The sequence below is a fragment of the Colossoma macropomum genome, unplaced genomic scaffold (assembly GCF_904425465.1).
Source record: "Colossoma macropomum unplaced genomic scaffold, Colossoma_macropomum, whole genome shotgun sequence".
Taxonomy (NCBI): Eukaryota; Metazoa; Chordata; class Actinopteri; order Characiformes; family Serrasalmidae; genus Colossoma; species Colossoma macropomum.
Genome location: NW_023495159.1, coordinates 40,347 through 64,150, shown reverse-complemented (window position 1 = coordinate 64,150; position 23,804 = coordinate 40,347). Strand labels below are relative to the sequence as shown.

Below are 23,804 nucleotides of genomic sequence, written 5' to 3'. Positions count from 1 at the left end.
TTCAGCAGTGCAATCAATCTGCATTCAGGAAATGCACTACACCAGTTATTATTGTTATTATTTTGGTAACACTTTACATTAAGGGTCACTAATCAATCATTAAATATATAATAATCAACTATTAGTTTCCCATTATTTAGTTATTAGTTAACTCTTCATTAAGCATTAGCTATTACTTAGTAATTGATTAAGCACTTATCAATTAGTAATTAAGTACACTGTTAGTTGATAAGTTCGTTTTTGTTAGTTTGTGGCTTACTTACTCATTATCTGTGTGCTAATTGCTGCTTATTACATTGTTAATTAACTAATAAGTATTTTTCTTCATATAAAGAAGTAACGTGATAACTTACTAGCACCTATGTGTTAATCCCACTAATTATCTGTTAATTAACTTTCCATCACCTCCATATATTCAGTTGCTTCACTTTTCTCACTTTGGTTCATTAAAGATGCTTATGGTCACATCTGACCGTAAGATGAGCGCAGACACATTCACTGACGGTTTTGTTATTCATCACGTTCATCTTGGCACATCTGTACTCATATCTGGTAGGAGTGCATGTAAATTTGGGCATAAATGCTGGATATGTGGCTAATTAACCAAACTATTATCAACATAATCTATAATTGCAAAAATAAGAACAACAGTAGAAAATTTCAGTAATACTAATTTGTGTGCATGACAGTCCAGTACAAAAGTGGATGTACTTACTTTACATGCACATTGATATAAACAAGTGCTGCAACTATTTCATGTTCCATTTAAAGACACATTACACTGTGCTTTTGTTTCATACTACTGACTCACAGACACAGCTTTGGTCATACACTGCAATAATACAGCGTTTATTTTAGGAATTAACTACACTAAACGATCACTCTACTATGTTAACAACACTCAGAGTATTTAGTTTTATTTCACATTTTATTTTTTCCAGTTGTTTTCATTTTAATACTATTCAGTTTGGTCAGCAGGGGAGGAGTGCACTCACTGCTGGACATCAAACTCCACCCACGAGCACGGCCATTAGCTTTCATGCCAAACACTGCCGTTTTATTGGCTGGCTACTGAAACATCTGCATGAATTAGTGTGTGCTTCATGTAAATGATATGTAAATGAGGTGCTGGTCGGCTGGTTTCATGCACTGAAGCTGATTTATCATTTATGCTCAAATCTCCACTTGTTTCCACATCGTACAAAATTGTTATGAATCAGACGCAGAGCAGTTCATACCGCATAAAAGACAAGAAAAAGGTGTTCTTTTTTACGTAACTTTGATGATTAATGGTCATTAGGTCTTTACATTTTGACCATTAATTACTTCTTAAATTCCTCTTACTTAATTATTAATTACTGCTTTTGTGTCCCTCCAAGTAAAGTGACAACACAAAAGCAGTAATTAATGATTAAGTAAGAGGAATTTAAGAAGTAATGAATGGTTGATTAAGTGGAATTTAAGAAGTAATTAATGGTCAAAATGTAAAGATCTAATGGCCATGGGCCCTTTTCACAAAGAGTCGCGATTACGTCCGGATTAAGCATTAGCAGTGAACTATAATGCTCAAATACTGAGCTACAACAGACATATGTTAGTTTTTGTGCACTATCATGACAAAAGGAAGTGAATGGAAGCCCTGATTTAACTGTAAACTCAGCTAAAATGCTGTGTGTGGTGCAGCCCTGCTTACTGCTGCTGCAGCTGCTCACATCAAGCAGTGTAGTTGTACAACATGCCAGTGATTTCTGTAATATTTCAGTTTTTAAAGAAATTAAAGTTCTTCTGTGTGGTATGAATTTGGTAGACATTGTTTAGCTGTAGTTAGCTAGCAATGCTAGAAGCCATTTCTAACTGTAGCTGTGTTCCCAAAATAAGGAAGCTAGTTAGCTTTCAGTAGCTGCTGCCACCAGCCGGCTAACGTGGAGCAGGTTCTGTGACACATTTAGCTACAGGATGCAGAGACGTCTGACATAAACACAAACAAACACTTTCACATGTAAAGTCTATTTTACAGACCTCGTTTAAACTGTATTAGCTTACAGCAGGCTAGCAGGCTACAGTCGCTAATTAGCTAGCCTGCCATTAGCAGTTTGAGCTCCAGCTTCGTATGAGCATCAAACTTTAAAGCTAAGTTAGCTCTAACGCTGGCTATGTTAGCGATCTGCCAAACAGCATTATTCTTATAGTTTCATGCCAATTTTTGAAGCAGCACTTCAGAAAACATCCAAAATCCAAAAGCTGCTTCATGTTAGCCGGGCTAGTTTGGTTAGCAGTAGCTTCTAGCCAGTATAGCTAGCTTAATATAAACAGAGTCTATAACATTCATGCTACATATAAAAGCTCTTCTTTCTCTATAAAACAGAAGATTACCGAATCGCTGGCGTGTTGTACAAAAACACAGAGACGGCCTGATGTGAAGCAGCTGCAGCAGAACTGCAGTAAAAACAACATACAGCATCTCAGCTCTGTTTACAGTTCAATCAGAGCTTCACTTCACTTCTTACTCTCACTGTCACAGCCGAGCAGGAAAACTACAATACAGCTGTTGTAGCTCAGTGTTTGAGCATTATAGTTCACTACTAAACATTCTGACATCGCGTCTGCAGTAGCTCTATGGAGAGGAAGTGAGTTTTACCCTGCTAATGCTTAAACCGGATATAATCACGAATCTTGTGAAAAGGGCCCATTAATCATCAAAGTTACGTAAAAAAGAACACCTTTTCTTGCCTTTTATAAGGTTTGAACTGCTCTGCGTCTGATTCATAACAATTTTGTACGATGTGGAAACAAGTGGAGATTTGAGCATAAATGATAAATCAGCTTCAGTGCATGAAACCAGCCGACCAGCACCTCATTTACATATCATTTACATGAAGCACACACTAATTCATGCAGATGTTTCAGTAGCCAGCCAATAAAACGGCAGTGTTTGGCATGAAAGCTAATGGCCGTGCTCGTGGGTGGAGTTTGATGTCCAGCAGTGAGTGCACTCCTCCCCTGCTGACCAAACTTAATAGTATTAAAATGAAAACAACTGGAAAAAATAAAATGTGAAATAAAACTAAACACTCAGTGTTGTTAACATAGTAGAGTGATTGTTTAGTGTAGTTAATTCCCTAAAATAAACGCTGTATTATTGCAGTGTATGACCGAAGCTGTGTTTGTGAGTCAGTAGTATGAAACTAAAGCACAGTGTAATGTGTCTTTAAATGGAACATGAAATAGTTGCAGCACTTGTTTATATCAATGTGCATGTAAAGTAAGTACATCCACTTTTGTCCTGGACTGTCATGCACACAAATTAGTATTACTGAAATTTTCTATTGTTGTTCTTATTTTTGCAATTATAGATTATGTTGATAATAGTTTGGTTAATTAGCCACATATCCAGCATTTATGCCCAAATTTACATGCACTCCTACCAGATATGAGTACAGATGTGCCAAGATGAACGTGATGAATAACAAAACCGTCAGTGAATGTGTGTGCGCTCATCTTACGGTCAGATGTGACCATAAGCATCTTTAATGAACCAAAGTGAGAAAAGTGAAGCAACTGAATATATGGAGGTGATGGAAAGTTAATTAACAGGTAATTAGCGGGATTAACACATAAGTGCTAGTAAGTTATCACGTTACCTCTTTATATGAAGAAAAAAACGTATATTTAATTAACAATGTAATAAGCAGCAATTAGCACACAGATAATGAGTAAGTAAGCCACAAACTAACGACAAACGAACTTATCAACTAACAGTGTACTTAATTACTAATTGATAAGTGCTTAATCAATTACTAAGTAATAGCTAATGCTTAATGAAGAGTTAACTAATAACTAAATAATGGGAAACTAATAGTTGATTATTATATATTTAATGATTAATTAGCGACCCTTAATGTAAAGTGTTACCCAATCAGTTAATTGTTTGAGTACCACTGGAAAAGGGCTGCCAACTTTTGAGGCCAGTTCGGAGCTGGGAGGGAGGGGGGCAAAACTTTAATCCATGTAGGAAAAATGCAAGTTTTGCAGGAGAGTGGTAAATCGGACCAGCCAGTGTAGGAGAGTTGGCAGCTCTGTCACAACATACGCTGGGACTGCTAACTTTGTGTCTGTAAGGTGTTGATGATTAGTTCTGTTTATTCCAGCTGAACAGGCTTGCCCGTCATATAAACAGTTCATGGAGTACAGAAGCATCAAATCAAAAGAAAGAAAGTCCTTTAGCTGTGGGCCAAAGAGACGACTAAAACAAGAAAGGAGACAAGTTCAGGTAAGGTGGCTCGTCTGTTTTGTGTCATGTATAAATGACAACTGTCTGCAAGAGAACAAGTGTAAAGTTTTGTTTTAAGCAGTAGACCATTTTGGTGTTTATCTTCCTATGCAACAAACATACAAACATAAGATTTACAGTAATCATATTCTTTGTCTTATATTTTCCTAGATAAATGTAGGATTGATGGTGCCACATACATGTGATTTTAAACCTGTAAGAGGGAAAACACTCCCATTATTTACAAACCTGGAGGTAGCAGCACCAGATTTGCTGAAACTAGCTGTCCAGAAAATGAGAGTTTCACTTTGTAGTTCAACAGTTACAGGCTGTGGTCCATGTGTTTCTCGGCACACTTTGTCAGCCCCCTTTTACCCTGTTCTTCAATGGTCAGAACAGGACCACCACAGAGCAGGTATTATTTAGGAGATGGGAGGTGGTTTTAATGAGCTGGATGGTTGGAATACGTGTCATAAAGGAAGAATGATACAGGCCGTATAAATTTGTTGAGTATTGTATGTTTTTAACCTTAGGTTTTTAAACCCCAGGACCAAAGTACACCCAAAAAGAAACCCGAAGATGAAGTGTAAGTATTAACATGTAAATTTAAGTAATTTGTCTGTAAGCTGGTAGTGTGATGAAGTCACATATTTGGAACAGACCCTTAAATTTATGTTGAGACCAAAGTTTTTGCTCTGACTAAATGATGTAGGAAGTAATACAAGAATAATGTGAAATACAACAAAATTAGTTGTTTTAACATGTTTCAGAGATGCAACAGGACATTCTTCTACAATAAATCCTGGACAGGTATTGCAGCAGATGTTACCTCAATTTTTTGCTTTCAATTTTGTGTTGTGTTGGACATTGGTTCCTTTTTATCACTTTATTTTTCAGACAGTAATATCTGATTCTGAAGATAATCAGGATACACCTGGAGTGTAAGTCAATAAAGACAAAATGTGATGATTCACTTTATATAGATTTAGATTATATAAATTTAGACTAGAGGGAAAAGAAATGAGTAAGTTGTTTCTAAAATATCTGTAGAATGATTAACTTGTAGTTGTAAATCACTTTAAAAACAAGTTTTAGTGTAAAGTGGGTGGATTAGCCTTTTAACATAGAAGCAATCATTTCCCTACAGTAAATATACAGACCTTTATGCACTGTGGTATGAGGAGGAGGATGAAGAGCCCGTTCCTAGTTAATTAGTTATGTAATAATGTGTAAAAGTAGCCTTTTACTGCACATCACTTGTGCAAAATAACAAATTGGGTACTGTCTACAATTTCCACCAATGTAATTTACTCTTCTGTAATTATAGTGAGGAGATAAACATTACACTACCTGATATCATCACAAACCTGTCACATCCTATTGATCATGGAACAGTCAGATACAGTATATGCAGTCATCATCAGTATTATATAGGTGCACTTTACAGTTCTACAGTTACAGACTGTAGTCCATCTGTTTCTCTGCATACATAACCCCTTGTTAGTTTATTAGTAATGAGTTACTGTGTATTTCACTTTATAATTCTGTTCCTGATCCTCATTAACTTCTAGTCCATTAGTAATGAGTTACTGTGTGTTTCACTTTATAATTCTGTTCCTGATCCTCATTAACTCCTAGTCCATTAGTAATGAGTTACAATGTGTTTCAGCTTATAATACTGTTCTAGATCATCATTAACTCCTAGTTCATTAATAATGAGTTACCATGTGTTTCACTTCATAATACTGTTCTAGATCATTAATAACTCTTAGTTCATTAATAATGAGTTACCATTATTTCACTTTATAATACTGTTCTAGATCATTAATAACTCTTAGTTCATTAATAATGAGTTACCATGTGTTTCACTTTATGAAACTGTTCCTGATCATCATTAAGTCCTAGTTCATTATTAATGAGTTATCATGTTTCACTTTATATTCCTGTTCTAGATCATCATTAACTCCTAGTTCCTTAATAATGAGTTACCATGTGTTTCACTTTATACTGTTCTAGATCATTATTTACTCCTAGTTCATTAATAATGAGTTATCATGTTTCACTTTACAATACTGTTCTAGATCATTGTTAACTCCTAGTTCATTAATAATGAATAACCATGTGTTTCACTTTATAATACTGTTGATTTAAACAATCAAGGTTTGTGTTATTCAGCTCTAAAATTTTATGTTGTATGTGCAAATTCCTGCTTAGCCATTCAGTCAGAAGCCCAGCTCAATATATACCTGGTAAAAAGTAAAAGTTTCATCATAAATATGTTGTAACATGAAGTCTTGATTTCTAGAAATAATATTTCATCATTAAAGTAAAGCCAGGTGAGAATTATGTATGTTAAAGTGCATCACAGAATGACTAGTTAATTAGTGATGAGTAAACACAAGTAATCCAGAAATGCTTGTAAAATATGACTTGAATTGGTGCAGAAATGAAATAACAGCACAGTCAGCAATGCCTTTGCCAGATTTATTCAAAGAATTCATCAGACAAAAACAAGTTTTATGATGCCTGAAGAAATTGATGATCATGCAGAAAAATTACTGATTGGTTAAAAATAAAAGAAGATTAAGAAATAAAAGAATAAATGGATGTAAAAACACATCAAAAGGTCAGAGCACCACTGCTTCAACACTTAGGCCTCTCTCTCTCTCTCCCTCTTTCTCTCTACTGTTGACATCCAGAATATCCAGCTGCCCTCACTAACTGTCTGCCCTCTTTTAACCTAATTTTTAAGCCTGTCTCTCATACATTTACCGTGCACTTCTGTTTAATCACCTTGAATTTTTTTAATTTTTATTTGTATTATTATTTTTTTATTTTTAAGTGCACAAAATACATAGATTAGAAAGATGTCAAATATGATACGTGCTATTCTTTTTGCACAAATAATTACTTTTTTGGGCACGGAGAAAGAGAAAGACTCTCTGGATCCTTAAACACATGCAAATTCTGCAATAATCAACCCTTGATTATAAGATAATCTCAGCAAATCAACAGACGTGTATATAACATATGCTAATCAACAGAATCATAGAGAACCAAGAAGAACAGATGGATAACAGAATGAATCTTGAAAAGGCAGAAAGGACTCAATTCTCTTTCATGCTGCAGGAGCGTCTGCTGCTTCACCTCAAGCTTTAAGTGCTGCAAAACACAGAGAGAGAAGATAATGTTAGAAGGAAAATGGCAACAGTAAACAAAAATCAGACCAGCCTCCTGTGCTGTGCTAATGTGAGCTAGATTTACTGTGTACATTTTGGGTCCAGATATTTCATATTGGGGCTAGTTTTGTAGATGAGCTGCAGAGTTGAAATTGTAATTATAAGAATTACAGTGGTTTTTTCTGTTTTGGTTTTGATGTCCCCATCATTTTCACAGGCCAGAAGTCCACGAGAGCACCACTGAATGTGCTGTAATCAAGAAGAATGGAATGGAATTTTAATAAAATTTCATTATGCTAATTCCCGTGTACGATGGGTGGTGATAGTCAGAAATCGTACTGTCAGAGCTTAAATACATACAGAGTCCTAATGAACTGGGAAAGCACTTTGTGAAAGCAGTGAGATTGACTGAACAAGTGGACTAAAACAAAATGAGGACTCATAAAATCGCAGTGTACTAAGGGTGTCACAAATAAATAAATAAAAAATTGAATACTCATCAAATTCAATGAATATATTCATATTTGATTGTAGTAAGTGTCCGTTTGAATGCTCAAATCTTCCTCTGCTGTGGCTCCCAGTACATTCCTGGCCAGGGGTTCAGCTGCTTGGCTATGAGCTGCTGCACAGCTACTGCAGCCATGAGTGCCACTTACAGCATTATTACCTACACTAGGTGTGTGCACATTTTCACAAATGCAACCATGCATTTTAGCTCATAAGAAGAGTATATCATTGATGGGAGAGATTTTATGGAAAATTCATTTTGAAATATACGTCAGAAATGGCCGCTGTATCTTTCATTTGAAAACCATTTCTTGACACCCATATGACGAATTTATTTCCTTTTTCTGAAGTTACATTAAAATTTATTTCAATCTAGAAACATCCTATGTTCATCAAAATATGAACTCCAATCAAACCTGCCACATTTTTGTCATGTCTACTTTTTCCACTTGTGCAGAGTGAGCAGCCCATGCACAGTACTAGTGCTGTGAGGAGGAAACTTTTCTCTGATACAGCGATACAAATCTGATTGTGATTTCTTTACAATAAAAAGACCTGCTGTTGTGCTGTCAAATTTTAATCAGCTGTAAAACTATTTAGAGAGGAAAAACAGAAAATAGACAATATTTCTGCCTAAGTAAGCTGAGTTGGAGACTGTGTGGATTAGAAACAGTTGCTTTCAATTCACTTGGGTAGCACTTACCAAATGCTGACCAGACATATTTGCTGTGAATTTGAACAGCAATTAAGGTAAAAATCACTGCTTGCTCTGCTTTTTTAAAGACGCACCCGAAGATTGTTTAATAAGTTTTCACACCTGCTGTGGCTACGGCTGTCATTTGAGAGGAACCATGACTTGGTTCCTTTCTCAGGACCACATGTATGTAGAAACACAGGCTCCATGCAAATTTTGCCATGATGCAAATGTAGAAATTCAGAATGCATCAGAAATTATCATTAAACTAAGGCTGCATATCTGTACAAATATAACTGTACATAGGACCTCCTATTAACTGTACACAGGCCCTCCTACTAACTGCACTGAGGACCACCTACTAACTACACAGAACCACCTACTAACTGCACACAGAACCACCTACTAACTGCACACAGAACCTCCTACTGACTGTACACAGAACCTCTTACTGACTGTACACCGAACCACCTACTAACTGCACACAGAACCACCTACTAACTGCACACAGAACCTCCTACTAACTGCACACAGAACCTCCTACTGACTGTACACAGAACCGCCTACTAACTGTAGACAGGACCATCTACTAACTGTACACAGAACCACCTACTGAGTGTTAGTATAAGGTTTGGTGTTGAGTGTAGGGTTAGGATTAGGGCCAGGATTAGGGTTGGGTTCTGCTTAATGGAAGTAACATATTAAATCTACTTCATGTAACATAGCAACAATACATCTACTTTATGTAAGTAATGTATCAACAATACATCTTGAAAATATTTACTTCAGTGTATTCAGATGCTTCACTACTGTTGGTTCACTGGTATGTTATTAATGTGTTACTAATACTCTGTTAAGAGTTTATTAATCATCTACAAAAGACCGCTCAAAATAGTGTTACCAACATTTCTTTTATTGTTTTTAAACCAGTAAGTAAAATATAAACTTCAATGTTTAACCATCTCACCCTGTTTAAATTCAGAATTAAATGTACTGACTACATGCAGATGTTATACAGTGTATAGCTATAGCATAATGTGAACTAGCAGTAGCAACTCTTTTTTTGTTGTTGTTTTGTTTTCTTCATTAGTGTGGGACCAATGTGGTGCATTATCTGGGTCCAGATGAACAGAAGAAGCCTTTTCCCTTTGTCTAGGAGGTTGGAACTGTGAATTCTCAATATTTTGTTGCTTTAAATGGACAAGCTTTGGAAGAGTGGACACTCCTCAATTCTGTTGAAATCTGTTTTAAATCTATTTATTTGTTTTGGTGAGGTGATTGCGGAGCTTCAACAATTGTCAAAATGTAAATGATGAAATAATATGTTAAACGTCATTTATAATTTGTATTATACAGTTCATTGTAAATTTATAATGCATAACAAACACGATTATAGAGTGGAATGTGTTTTTACAAACACAGATTAATGCATTATAACGTTACGAATGTGATCATAGTTTCTTAGACATGGTATACATACAAAGTTACCAGAGTGCTTTGTACAACTACATACCTATGTCCACATATTTGAGGAAAACGTCTCGATGAACGGAGAGGTTTTTTATCTTATCAAGGTCGCTGATGCGATGTGCGTAAGTCAACAAGTGATTCTTGTCAACTTCCACTCTAAAATCAGAGCTGGTGCACAAAATCTTGAGCTGAAAAAAGGAAGAGTAACTCATTAAACTGTAAGGATCTGTATAGTTAAGTTACTTAGTCTTGTAACTACAGATCTAACACATTACTTTAATTAATAATTCATTATAGCATCTAAATAGGTCATAGTTGATAATAAACGAATAATAGTAGTTAATACCTAATTCCCAATAGATATGGAATCATTTATAGGAGAAACTTAATATTTCATAGTAGTTATGGAATAATGCATATTAGTTACTGAATAATTCATAGTAGATACTGAATAATGGATATCAGACACTGGGTATTTCATATTGATTAATGATTAATGCTTAGTAATACAGAAAAATTCATAGAACATACTAAATAATTCATAAAATATACTGAAGACTCCATGCTTGTTACCAAGAAAATCATAGTAGATATTTACAAATTCATTCTAATTAGTGAATAATTCATAGCAGATACAGAACAATACATAGACGTTACAGAATATCTGAAATAGCCTGTAGTTTAAGGGTTAATCTCAGTTCTGTTAACAGAACAATATTTAATTAATTCATTTCACAATCATCCTGCCAGTCAGGCTTAAGGTGAACATTTCAGCATCATCTTTGTGACATCAAACACACCAGTATTAGTAACTTCCACTGAGACTGAAGCTGAAATATAAGAAGGAACACTTTCACTAGTGAACATGATCCCTCAGTGAACAGACTCACTTAATATGGAGTGAAAGTGTTAAACTGAGGAGAACTGAAGGTAGAACAGGAGTGTCTGTTTACAACACTCACCTCAAAAGGTTTTCCAGGTCTGAAAGGGAAGAAAGGAAGTTCTCTTTCCTCAGAGCCCCAAACACCTCCAATCAGACTGTTCCTCACGATCACCTGCTTCCCATCCTCATTGAAGCGAGGGTTGAAATGAAAGGCTATATCAGGGCCTTTACAGATGTCAATGGTGAATCTAAAGAGAGAGAAAAAAGTTTCACTTTTTAAAACTGTTTCATTTTTAGATTTCTCATTCTAATTGTATTATTTATTGAACTCATACCTCTCAGCCTTGTGTTTGACCAGTCCATGAATGGTGATGACTGTTTGGTTCTTGAGTCCTTCAGGCAAAGCCTGCTCATATGGAACCTTTGGGAAGAATCCTCCTAGAAAGAAAGCAGGAGAGAGAATAAAGTGTTGAAAATGAAAGGATGAGTTCTGCTCTTCCTGCTCTGTGAGCTGCACACATCACTCTCACCAAAGCTGGAGAGATAATGATGTTTTTCCTACAGTCCACTGAACACTCCTTCTGCTACCAATCAATGTAATCTTTAATTTTCTTGTTCGTGACAAGAAAATCACGTATTGTAGCTCTGAGTTGAGCTTTCAGTTACTGAACAAAAGTATCTGGGTAATTTCCTCCAACTCCCCTAAAACCTGGCAGGTCACACCGTGGATTTCCATGAAAGAAAACTCAAGCAACCTATTTCATTAATGTAATCACAGGAAATAGTTTAGCTGTGTTAAACTAATTATTTAGTTATGATTTTTTAAAGTTTGCCCCATCAGGTGACTGAACTGAACGAATCTCTTATTTTTAATATGTTATCTTTTAATCAAAAATTCAGTTTGTTTATGTAGTTTTCTTTTGTAATATTCTTATATTTTTATCAAACCTATTAATTATTAATTTATCTGAGTAAGGAGTTACATGTCATTAATGCACACTTCTGTGAGAAAGTACTGAGACCCTTTTGTTTGCACAAATTCCAGCCTAAATGGACATCAAGCATAGGTTTTTTTTTTTTCATTTTTCAGCATCAGAAAAAACTGAAAAGTAATTCATGTCTGTTTCAAAACTTTTTATCATTTTGATGTGCTGATTAAGGTATTTGAGTAATTGTCAAAATAGAAATTGTAAATTCATATTTCAAAACAAGTTTGGTCATTGTAGCAAACCAGAAAAATACTCAAAATACTTTAAACAGATAGTTGGGTTAAAACAACTTATGTGTTCTGTTGACTATCTACCCAGCACTGGGTTGCCAAATAACATAGGTTGGGCAGTTTACAGCACAGCATTATTAGAGTAAATGAAAAAACTATCTATAATAAGTTAACAATTCATGAAACATAACAGACATAATTATAGAGTGTAATGTGTGTTTTTAAATATTTATAAAAGCATTACAGGAAGTCTTACCAGAGTGCTTTGTACAGTTACATACCTACGTCAACATATTTGAGGTAAACGTCTCGATGAATGGAGAGGTTTTTTATCTTCTCAATGTCTCTGATGCGATGTGCAAAAGTCAGCAAATGCTTGTTATCAACTTCCACTATGAATTCAGAGGAGGTGCAAAAAATCTTGATCTGAAAAACAAACAGAGTTAATTTCTTAAACTGTAAGGAATTGTTTGAGGGTCCACAATGCAGTACATTGCTCTCATAACTACAGATCTGACACATCAGTTTCACTGTATAATTCATGGTAGATACTCAATAATTCATAGTAATTACTGAATAATTCATAGTAGTTACTGGATAATTTATAGGAGATACTAAATAATTTATAGTAGTTTCATAACAACAAGCCTAGTTTAAAGGGTTAATCTCACTTCTTTTAACTAAACAATATTTAATTCGTACATTTGATTTCACAATCATCCTGCCAGTCAGTCTTAAGGTGAACATTTCAGCATCATCTCTGTGATGTCAAACAAACCAGTATCAGTAACTTTCACTGAGACTGAAGCTGAAATATAAGAAGGAACACTTTCACTAGTGAACATGATCCCTCAGTGAACAGACTCACTTAATATGGAGTGACAGTGTTAAAATGAGCAGAGCAGGACTGTCTGTTCACAACACTCACCTCAAAAGGTTTTCCAGGTGTGAAAGGGAAGACAGGAAGTTCTCTTTCCTCAGGACCCCAAACACCTCCAATCAGACTGTTCCTCACGATCACCTGCTTCCCATTGTCATTGAAACGAGGGTTGAAATGAAAGGCTATATCATCACCTTTACAGATGTCAATGGTGAATCTAATGAGACAGAAAAAAAGTTTTACTTTTCATTTCATTCACGTTTCATTTTTAGATTTCTCATTCTAATTGTATTATTTATTGAACTCTTACCTATCAGCCTTGTGTTTGACCAGTCCATGAATGGTGATGACTCTTTGGTTCTTGAGTCCTTCAGGCAAAGCCTGCTCATACGGAACTTCTGGGAAGAATCCTCCTAGAAAGCAAGCAGGAGAGAGAATAAAGTGTTGAAAATGAAAGGATGAGTTCTGCTCTTCCTGCTCTGTGAGCTGCACACATCACTCTCACCAAAGCTGGAGAGATAATGGTTTTTCCTACAGTCCATTGAACACTCCTTCAGCTACCAATCAATGTAATCTTTACTTTTCTTGTTCGTGACAAGAAAATCACGTATTGTAGCTCTGAGTTGAGTAGCTACACCTCTCACCAAGTCTTGGTGAAAAAACATTTGAAAAAACATTGTATTTTTTACTGAATTCCTTCCTCATTCACTAATGCATTTGGGAGAACAGAGAGATCACTACATGGAGAAGAAAGCTCATTACTTTTCCAAAGAGCCTCCTGTAGCTTCTGAGTGAGCTGGTTCTTTTTCATCCGTTTGAAAGTTATCTCAGTGATCTTTGCTGCTTCTGCATCATCGTAGAACTCAGTCAGTTGTTTGACTGTCTCCTGAATGGAGGTGTCCTTTATCTTGCATTCTGGTATGAGAGGCCAGACCAGGTGCCTCTGGAAGCTCTTCAGCTCATCAGCTTTCAGATTCCCAAGAACATTCAGGAAAACTTCCTCGAGTTTCGCTTTTTTCTCCATCTAGACACTGGATGTGAAGACAAATTATAATTTTACTCCAAGGAACTTCACTCTAGAACTTCATATTTCAACATGTGTTCATATTTCAACAGCCTGAATATTTTCAATTTCAAACTTAACTGAAATAATCTTTTGAAGACACTTATCTGGGATGTAAGAGTTTGCCTGCTTGGAAAATACTGACACTGTATACAAATAAACATCAGAAGAATAAGAAGTGATTTCATGTCTGTCAGGCCAGTATTTGTATTATGTGTAGTTCTGTCCTGTGTTCTGTTTTGGCTAATCAATCTCTCATTAAGATAAATCACTTCAATCAATCTTTCTTTAAGTTAAATCAGGTGTGATGTAAGTTGAACTGAACAAGTCTACACAGTGGATGGAGCAGCGTGAAAGAAAAGGAGCATCACACCCATGTTTTTTTGTCATTTTTCCCAATTTTCTCTTCTTATTTACAATACTGGGAGGGTGAAGCTAGCACAAGCTTCCTCCAAGTCACATGAAGCATCACTGCATCTGTTCAAACTACCTGTAACACAGCAGGGGGGGCAGGGAGGGCCATCCTACCCAATCGGATTGGGATCAAACTTATGATCTGCTGACACCTGACACCTATTTAAACTCTAGCTTCTCGTACAGTTTTCAACCTAAAACAATGAAACTTTGCAGGATCATAGAGCCGTATTATGTGATATCACTGTATAACCACAGTGTCATTTCAATGACCAGTCATCTGTGTGAGGAGTAATCTGAGGAAGGTTTTCTGCTGTATTATTAATGCCTGAATACAGGCCTTCCTTACCGAACACAGTGTCCTGAGTAAAGGACAAATTGGCCTTCTTCCAAATCATTGTACTACTGATCATATTTACACCCTACACACCCTCACCAATAAAATAAAAGTTTTTACATGTTTTACAGATTTTAAAAAAGCATTAAGTTTTATTTGGTAAGATGGTTTAGGTTACAAAATGCTCCAACATGGTGTAGGAAGTAAAGTCTATGAGGTCATTAAATCAATGTATTTTGATAATAAACATGGCATAAAGATTGGTAATAAAGTGACAGATCTCCTCACTCAAGGGCGTGGTGTCAGGCAGGGCTGCAGCTTGTCCCCTACTCTATTTAATACATACATTAATGATTTAGCTGTGTTACTGGAGTGATCTGCAACACCTGGCCTGACACTAAACCAAACGGAAGTTAAATTTCTCCTCTACGCAGATGACCTTGTGCTGCTGTCACCCACTGAAAAGGAGCTACAGCAGCACTTGGATCTGCTAGAGCAGTACTGTCAGAACTGGGCCCTGACAGTCAACCCAAACAAATCTAAAGTCATGATCTTCCAAAAGAAAGCCAGATCTCAGGAAAGCAGATATGTGTTCAGTCTAGGAGACGCCGCCCTGGATCAAACGCTTTCCTACGATTACCTGGGACTAAAGATTAGTGCCTCAGGAGGCTTCGGTCCGGCAGTGAATGCACTGAAAGAAAAGGCCTGCAGGGCCCTCTATTCAATCAGGAAACAGTTCCACAAGATTAATATCCCAATCAGAATCTGGACAAAGACCTTCGACAGTGTAGTCCTGCCCACTGCGCTGTATGGTAGTGAAGTCTGGGGTCCACTCAGTCATCGTGACTACACTAGATGGGACAAGCATCCCACTGAAGTCCTGCATGCAGAATTTTGCAGAATGATTTTAAACGTCCAAACAAAAACACCAATGAATGCCTGCAGGGCTGAATTAGGCAGATTGTCAATAAAGCAAGAGAGAGAGAGAGCAGAATGGCAGAGAGAGACAGAAAGAGAGATAGAGAAACAGAGGAAGAGAGAGCAACAGAGAGCAAAGAGAGAGAGAGAGAAAGAGCAAGCAGAAAGAGAGAGAGAAAACATATCAGGGAGAGAAAGAAAAACAGAGAAATAGAGAAAAAGAGAGAGCAGAGAGAGAGAGAAAGAGAGAGAGAGAGAGCAGGGAGAGAAAGAGACAAAACACAGAGTGAGAGAAAAAGAGAGAGAGAGAGCAGGAAGAGAAAGAGAAATACAGAGAGAGAGAGAGAAAAAGAGAGGGCAGAGAGAGAGGGAGAGACAGAGAGAGAGAGAGAGAGGGAGAAACAGACAGAGAGAGAGAGAGAGAGAGAGAGAGACAGAGAGAGAGAGAGAGAGAGAGAGAGAGAGCGAGCGAGCAGAGAGATCCCAAAGGGTTACACCTTACATAAAAGTCGCAAATTAATTGATAATTCTAAAATAATGAAATACTCATTATTTATATATTCATTAACTGCTTATTAAGCATTTGTTATTTAAGTACTTAGTAATTAGTAATAGAGTACACTGTTAACTGAAAGTTTAGTTTGTCATTAGTTCAGAGCTTAATTACTCATTAACTGTGCACTAACAACTGCTCATTACACTGCTAATGAACTGATAAGTGTGTTTACTCATATAAATAAGTACCTATGTGTTAATCCCATTACTTATTTCTTAATTAACCTACTGATTAAATGTAATTAATTAATTGCCACTTTGTATCCTTCACAGTAAAGTGGTTATTCTCATTACTAATTATACTATGAACTTATGATTATGACTTGACTAGTTACTATACTTGTTTTTGTGTCCTCTCAAGTAAAGAGGACAATATACATACATTATCAATTAATGTTTAGTCTGTTAAGTCCTTCATACTTGCACATCTCATCCAAGGACAGGTTCTTTATGTATCCAAGATTGGGTTTGCATGATATCACTCCAAAAAGACCACTTTTGGCATTTTAAAATTTAAGACAATAAGAGAATAGTTTACTACAAATATGTACATATTTTATTCCTATGCTTATAAAGGCAAGTGTCTTCATACATCTTTGAATAAGCATGTTTTACAATGTTTTTGAATGTTTTAGGCCTAACCTGTCTGCCCAACTGTGTTTCTACTTTGATTCACAGTGAGTTGTGTACAGGCTGCTCTTGTAAGGGTTCAGCCTGCACCGCCAGCTGCCAGCAGAGGGTGACAGCGGCAGGGTGTCCAGCCTGCACCGCCAGTTGCCAGCAGAGGGCGACAGCGGCATGGGGCCATAACTTCAGGGAACTCCAATTCCCAGAAGTCCGTGGGCTGATTAGGCCCAACGCGACACAACTGCGGACTCCTCTACTTAAGGCCATGGCAAATAGTGGTGTTTGTCACACCTTTGTAGAGGGGTGACCGGTACGGTAAGAAATTGCCCCAAAACTTAACCAAGAGCAAACACCTCAAACAAAGTCTACCTTCCCTTCATTTTTGCAGGGGAGGTGTATTTCATTTTCTCTTTCGTTTCACCTTTCTAGTTCAACCTTTGTTTGACGTTTCCCGCCTTTTCATTTTCCCCTTTCCTTTTATGTCCCGGTGGTGCAGCGGTAACGTCACGGACCGCCGATCTGTACAGCGGCGGTTCGAGCCTGGCTCTGGGTCCCCTCAGTCACAACGTTTTCCAACTCACTATCCAGTGCCCCAGTAAATTAATTTATCCCTCTTTCTCTCTGCTTCCATTTCTGCACTTGGGTCTGCCTCCCCGCCATCCCATAAGAGCTCTTAATCATGAAGTTGTAGTACAATTAGTTTATTAGTTGGGCATGTCGTCACTTTACTTAAAGGGACACATAAAGCAGTAATTAATGGTTAAGTACCATGAAGTAAAGAGTAATTAATGGTGAAAATGTAAAACCAGCTCTGAGGACAGAGAAGCAGCTGAACATGTGAAGGTGAAGGGAAGTGTCCAGTAAAGACCAAGGACTGAGTTCCATATAAAAATGCACAGTGGAGGAAAATGTAATGATAGATCAGTATATTAATTAACAGATAATTAACAGGATTAACACAAGTATTTGTTAGTTCTTATATTTCTTATTTATATGAGTAAACACACATCAGTTCATCATAAGATTAATAAGCAGCAGTTGGTGCACAGTTAATGAGTAATTAAAGCTCTGAACTAGGGACAAACAAAACTTTCCGTTAAGAGTGTACTCAATTACTAATTACTAAGTACTCATCACTCAGTAATCAGTAATGAATGCTTAATGAGTAGTTAATTAATAAATAAATAATGAGTATTTAATTACTTATTAGCAAATAATTATCGATTCATTTATGGCCCTTAATGTACCCCAAAAGTACCATTACAAGAAAAATTGTACTTAAGTCCAGGAATGATTGTATATGTAATTTACAATCGTTCCTGTACTTAAATGACTATAGAGAACTTTCATAAATCTACACAAGTATGAACAGAAACATCTCAACACGTTCCTCCTTCCAGTCTCCTTCAACAGAAGATGATGAAGGTCAGTGAATGTCCTACCTTTCAGTGGATCAACCCTCCAAACTCACTCAGTGATGGTGCTCTATGAGCTACACTGACTGACAGGAAATATATAGCACTCACTAATGATATGCATGTGACATCACATCAGGAACATTTGCATAAAACTCCTACACTGCTACGTTGTGTAATTTACTTATGTTCATTACACAACACAGCTCCTGTGAGGAAACCTGCTAAAAACTAAGTTTCTTAAGTTTCAAGTTTATTTGTCATTTGCACAACATGTCAGGACATTCGTGCATTGAAATGCTAGTGGTGAGGCTCAGCTAATCACTCTACAGCAGGGAAGCATTATATACATACTAAAAACAGTGCAGACAAAACAAATTAAGAATACAAAGGAAAATACTAAAATGAGATATGTTAAGTATACACAAACTATAGAGACAGGAGGCACCTATGAAGACTAACTCTCTGTTATGTACAAATATATTAAACAAAGGATAATCTGGGCAGAATATACATTTTAACTATACAACAAACAGAGAAATCCATTCTAGATTGATTGTATAAATTATGCAGTCTGCATGTTATCAGAGAGTAGTGTAGGTTCTTTTTCAGATTATAGCAATTTACAACAGGCCATATGGAAGCATGATATCAGCTTATCATATCAGAATCCCAGAAAAACAATAGAAGAATCTCAGAAAGACAAAAAAGAGTCCCCCAAAAACACCAGCACAGACCAGCAGAACACTAGAAGAATCCCCCAAGATAATAGAAGAATCCCAGAAGAACACTAAAATGATCTCACTCTTATGCCCTAACTATGTCAGCTTTGCAGTGAGCTAAACATTCTTCCAAAAATGCCCAAGATGCGAACTGCCTAAAGGTGATTTAATGCAAATGGCGTGAAACAGCACAGAATTGCAGTATGGTTTTCAATGCAAGTCATCAGTTAAAGGATAAAAATATAAATACATAAAGTAGATGTCTACAAGGGATGAATATAAATTGCCTTGACTATGAGTAGGCTACAATATAGTACATGCTGCCAACATGAAGTTTGTCCAAACTTACTGATACTTATTTCACTGCATATACATGCAAATTTAATGCAAGTTAAAAGTTCATGGACATCACTTTGTCCATCAATTTGCTTGTATGTGAGCTCATTACATTACTGTGGCTGGCATAGAGCTACAAGCATGACTTCACTAACAAAAATAAATGACAAAAAACACAATCTCCAATGACATTAAAAAAATAATTAATGTGTTGTTTCATTAAGAAGTATCCTCATTAATCATTAAATATATAATAATCAACTATTAGTTTCCCATTATTTAGTTATTAGTTAACTCTTCATTAAGCATTAGCTAATAGTAATTGATTAAGCACTTATCAATTAGTAATTAAGTACACTGTTAGTTGATAAGTTAGTTTGTCGTAGTTTATGTCTTACTTACTCATTATCTGTGTACTAACTGCTGCTTATTACATTGTTAATTAACTAATAAGTTTTTTTTTTCCTTCATATAAAGAAGTAACGTGATAACTTACTAAGATAATAAGTGTTTAATCAATTACTAAGTAATAGCTAATGCTTAATGAAGAGTTAACTAATAACTAAATAATTGGAAATTAATAGTTGATTGTTATATAATTAATGATTGATTAGCGACCCTTAATGTAAAGTGTTACCAGTGATGCTGTCCCAAACACATTGTCACCACTAGAAGGAGGCAATGAGCCACCTCAGAGCAATGATTTGGGTTGTTATGTAAGAAAATACAAGAACTTCTTTACTACTTTACAAACATTGAAGTTCCTGCTAAAGCCTGAGTAGACTGATAAATCAATTTGATCGGTTATTAATCTCAGTGTTACTGAGCTCTGCTAAAGCCTGAGTAGACTGATAAATCAATGTGATGATCAGTTATTAATCTCAGCATTACTGAGCTCTTCTAAAGCCTGAGTAGACTGATAAATCAATTTGATCGGTTATTAATCTCAGTGTTACTGAGCTCTGCTAAAGCCTGAGTAGACTGATAAATCAATGTGATTGGTTATTAATCTCAGCGTTACTGAGCTCTGCTAAAGCCTGAGTAGACTGATAAATCAATGTGATCAGTTATTAATCTCAGCGTTACTGAGCTCTGCTAAAGCCTGAGTAGACTGATAAATCAATTTGATCGGTTATTAATCTCAGCATTACTGAGCTCTTCTAAAGCCTGAGTAGACTGATAAATCAATTTGATCGGTTATTAATCTCAGTGTTACTGAGCTCTTCTAAAGCCTGAGTAGACTGATAAATCAATTTGATCGGTTATTAATCTCAGCGTTACTGAGCTGTGCTAAAGCCTGAGTAGACTGATAAATCAATTTGATCGGTTATTAATCTCAGTGTTACTGAGCTCTGCTAAAGCCTGAGTAGACTGATAAATCAATGTGATCGGTTATTAATCTCAGCGTTACTGAGCTCTGCTAAAGCCTGAGTAGACTGATAAATCAATGTGATTGGTTATTAATCTCAGCGTTACTGAGCTCTGCTAAAGCCTGAGTAGACTGATAAATCAATGTGATCAGTTATTAATCTCAGCGTTACTGAGCTCTGCTAAAGCCTGAGTAGACTGATAAATCAATTTGATCGGTTATTAATCTCAGCGTTACTGAGCTCTGCTAAAGCCTGAGTAGACTGATAAATCAATTTGATCGGTTATTAATCTCAGTGTTACTGAGCTCTTCTAAAGCCTGAGTAGACTGATAAATCAATTTGATCGGTTATTAATCTCAGCGTTACTGAGCTGTGCTAAAGCCTGAGTAGACTGATAAATCAATTTGATCGGTTATTAATCTCAGTGTTACTGAGCTCTGCTAAAGCCTGAGTAGACTGATAAATCAATGTGATCGGTTATTAATCTCAGCGTTACTGAGCTCTGCTAAAGCCTGAGTAGACTGATAAATCAATGTGATCAGTTATTAATCTCAGCGTTACTGAGCTCTGCTAAAGCCTGAGTAGACTGATAAATCAATGTGATGATCAGTTATTAATCTCAGTGTTACTGAGCTCTGCTAAAGACTGAGTAGACTGATAAATCAATGTGATCAGTTATTAATCTCAGCGTTACTGAGCTCTGCTAAAGCCTGAGTAAACTGATAAATCAATGTGATGATCAGTTATTAATCTCAGTGTTCCTGAGCTCTGCTAAAGCCTGAGTAGACTGATAAATCAATGTGATCAGTTATTAATCTGTGTTACTGAACTCTGCCAAAGCCTGAGTGTGTATTTGCTGCCAAAGCTGTTAATGCTCTTGTGTATTTATTAATTATTTCTAATGGTTGATATGTTATCAACTTCACAGTCAGAATGAGAAATAGAAACAATTAAGTTGTATATGCTAAACCGCTAAGTAAATTTAGATAATAAATATCTAGTTCATTTGCGAAGTAAAAACTGTTCACTTGTACACTTGACATTACAGAATTACTAATGATGCTTAAGCAATATATGCAATTAAAATTAATTAACAAAGTTAAAGTGTAAACACTCAACAGACTCTCAGTAACATAACAACATATCATTGATGTAACAACAGTGAATACATTCAGTAAATTGTCAAGAGACTTTTTATTAACTGTGTAAACAAAATCTGTTTATAATCTGCTGAATTCAGTTGTTTTTCTCTTTATTTGTGTTCAAGTTCAGATCTGTAGATGTTTAACTGAGAGGAATTGAACATTAACAGCTTTAATACAGACCATCAACATCCTCACCAAGCTGATACAGACACACTGACACCATCCTGTTCCATTCACTTGATTAGGATTTGGTTAAGGTTAGGGTTAGGATTAGGTCTAGGTTTGGATACTGAGGTTAGGGTTAGGGTTAGGTTTAGGTTTGGATACTGAGGTTAAGGTCAGAGTTAGGTCTAGGTTTGGGTACTGAGGGAAATGGATCGATTTTCAATTCGTTGCTATTCAATTTATTTTTATTGTGGCATGCATTAGAGTTTAGTTCAGGATATCTTGCTTTTTCCCATGGGTTTATGCATGAATGCAGCCAACTGGCTTGCCTTAAGTAAAATACGATGGTACTGCAAGTGTGGGCATTCTGAGGGGTGGGGGGTAGGAGACCATATCAAAGATGTGTCCCATCCACTATCATGATTGTGGTTCCTATGTTTTCCGGAACACGCCCCCATGTGTCCCTAGGACGGTTTCATGATATACTTCCCTAACCCTTCCCTGCCCTCAAATCGAGTGGGAGTGTTGGGGGGCCATTGAGAGTTTAGCGACCCCGTGGGGTTTTCAAGCCTGGACTCTGGCCGGGGTCAGCCACCGACATGGGAGGTTGGGCTGAGCTCAACCACGGAGGTCCCATGTTTCCGGGACCCCCCGGGAGCTACTTAGAGTTCCTGATTGCTTAGGGGTCCGGTACAAGCCACAGAAGCCAAACGGGTACAAGCCCTAAAATGTTCATTCCCAGAAACTCCAGCTTTGGCTCGAGAGGCTCTCAGGGTGTTAGACTGATAGAGGACAAGCGTTGGGAGGTGTTCCAAGCCACTTAAAGGAACGCTAGGTCGCAGGAGCTCCAAACTCGGATATATATCGCTCAGGCTGTCAGGACCTGTGGCATATTCGAGTTTGGCAATCCTAGAGTTAAAGGTCGAGGAGCTATGGCCCTCATGTAGCTCAGGCCTCAGGCAGAGGTCTAAGAGAAGTATATCATGCCACCCAAGGGGACGCAAGGTCTTAGGACCACCAAACTCGGATATGTCGCTCAGGCTGCTAGGATATACACAGCTTCAGAGTTTGGCAAGCCAAGGGCCAAAGGTCAATGAGCTATGGGCCCCATGTAGCTCAGGCCTCCTGAGTGCCAATATCCAGTTTGGTGGCTCAAGATCCAAAAGTCAGGGAGATACAGGCCCGGGACGTATTGGTGATACAGGTCGCTTTCCTAATATGGGATCCTAACACTGTAATTTTCAACATCACTAAACCACCAAATGATATCAGAAATGCCTTCAGGAACTTAAGGCAAGTGCATCCACGGGCCCGCACTCCCAGACCACCTCAAAATCTACTTAGAGTTTCCAACCACCTAGGAAGACAGGGCTCTGTTATGTGATCGAGCACCTCCCCCCGAGCCTCTACATCGAACTTCAGACCAGTATGAGTCATGGAAGCCAAATGGTAAGCCTGAGAATTTCTGTTCTAGGTCTAAAGGTCAGGGAGATACCACCCCTGGACGTACTGCTAAGACGGGGCCAAAATAATTAGGGCTGCAAAATGACACCAAAACAGGGCTGAGGAGGTCGAGCCAAATGCATCCATGCAGGCACCATGGGATGTACGATATATCCGAGTTTGGCGTCCCCA

General features: G+C 37.0%; 1 protein-coding gene across 1 annotated transcript; it reads right to left on the bottom strand.

Annotated features, from left to right (window-relative positions):
• Positions 1–7,401: 7,401 nt before the first annotated feature.
• Positions 7,402–18,499, bottom strand: LOC118801053 (32 kDa beta-galactoside-binding lectin-like). Its single transcript, XM_036561244.1, has 9 exons — positions 18,459–18,499; positions 13,865–14,133; positions 13,413–13,515; positions 13,151–13,319; positions 12,504–12,648; positions 11,339–11,441; positions 11,083–11,251; positions 10,164–10,308; positions 7,402–7,432 (listed from the first exon to the last, which is right to left on the bottom strand). The coding sequence occupies exons 2-9, from the start codon at positions 14,124–14,126 to the stop codon at positions 7,419–7,421; spliced, it is 1,110 nt and encodes a 369-aa protein (XP_036417137.1). The 5' UTR covers positions 14,127–14,133; positions 18,459–18,499; the 3' UTR covers positions 7,402–7,418.
• Positions 18,500–23,804: the final 5,305 nt, after the last annotated feature.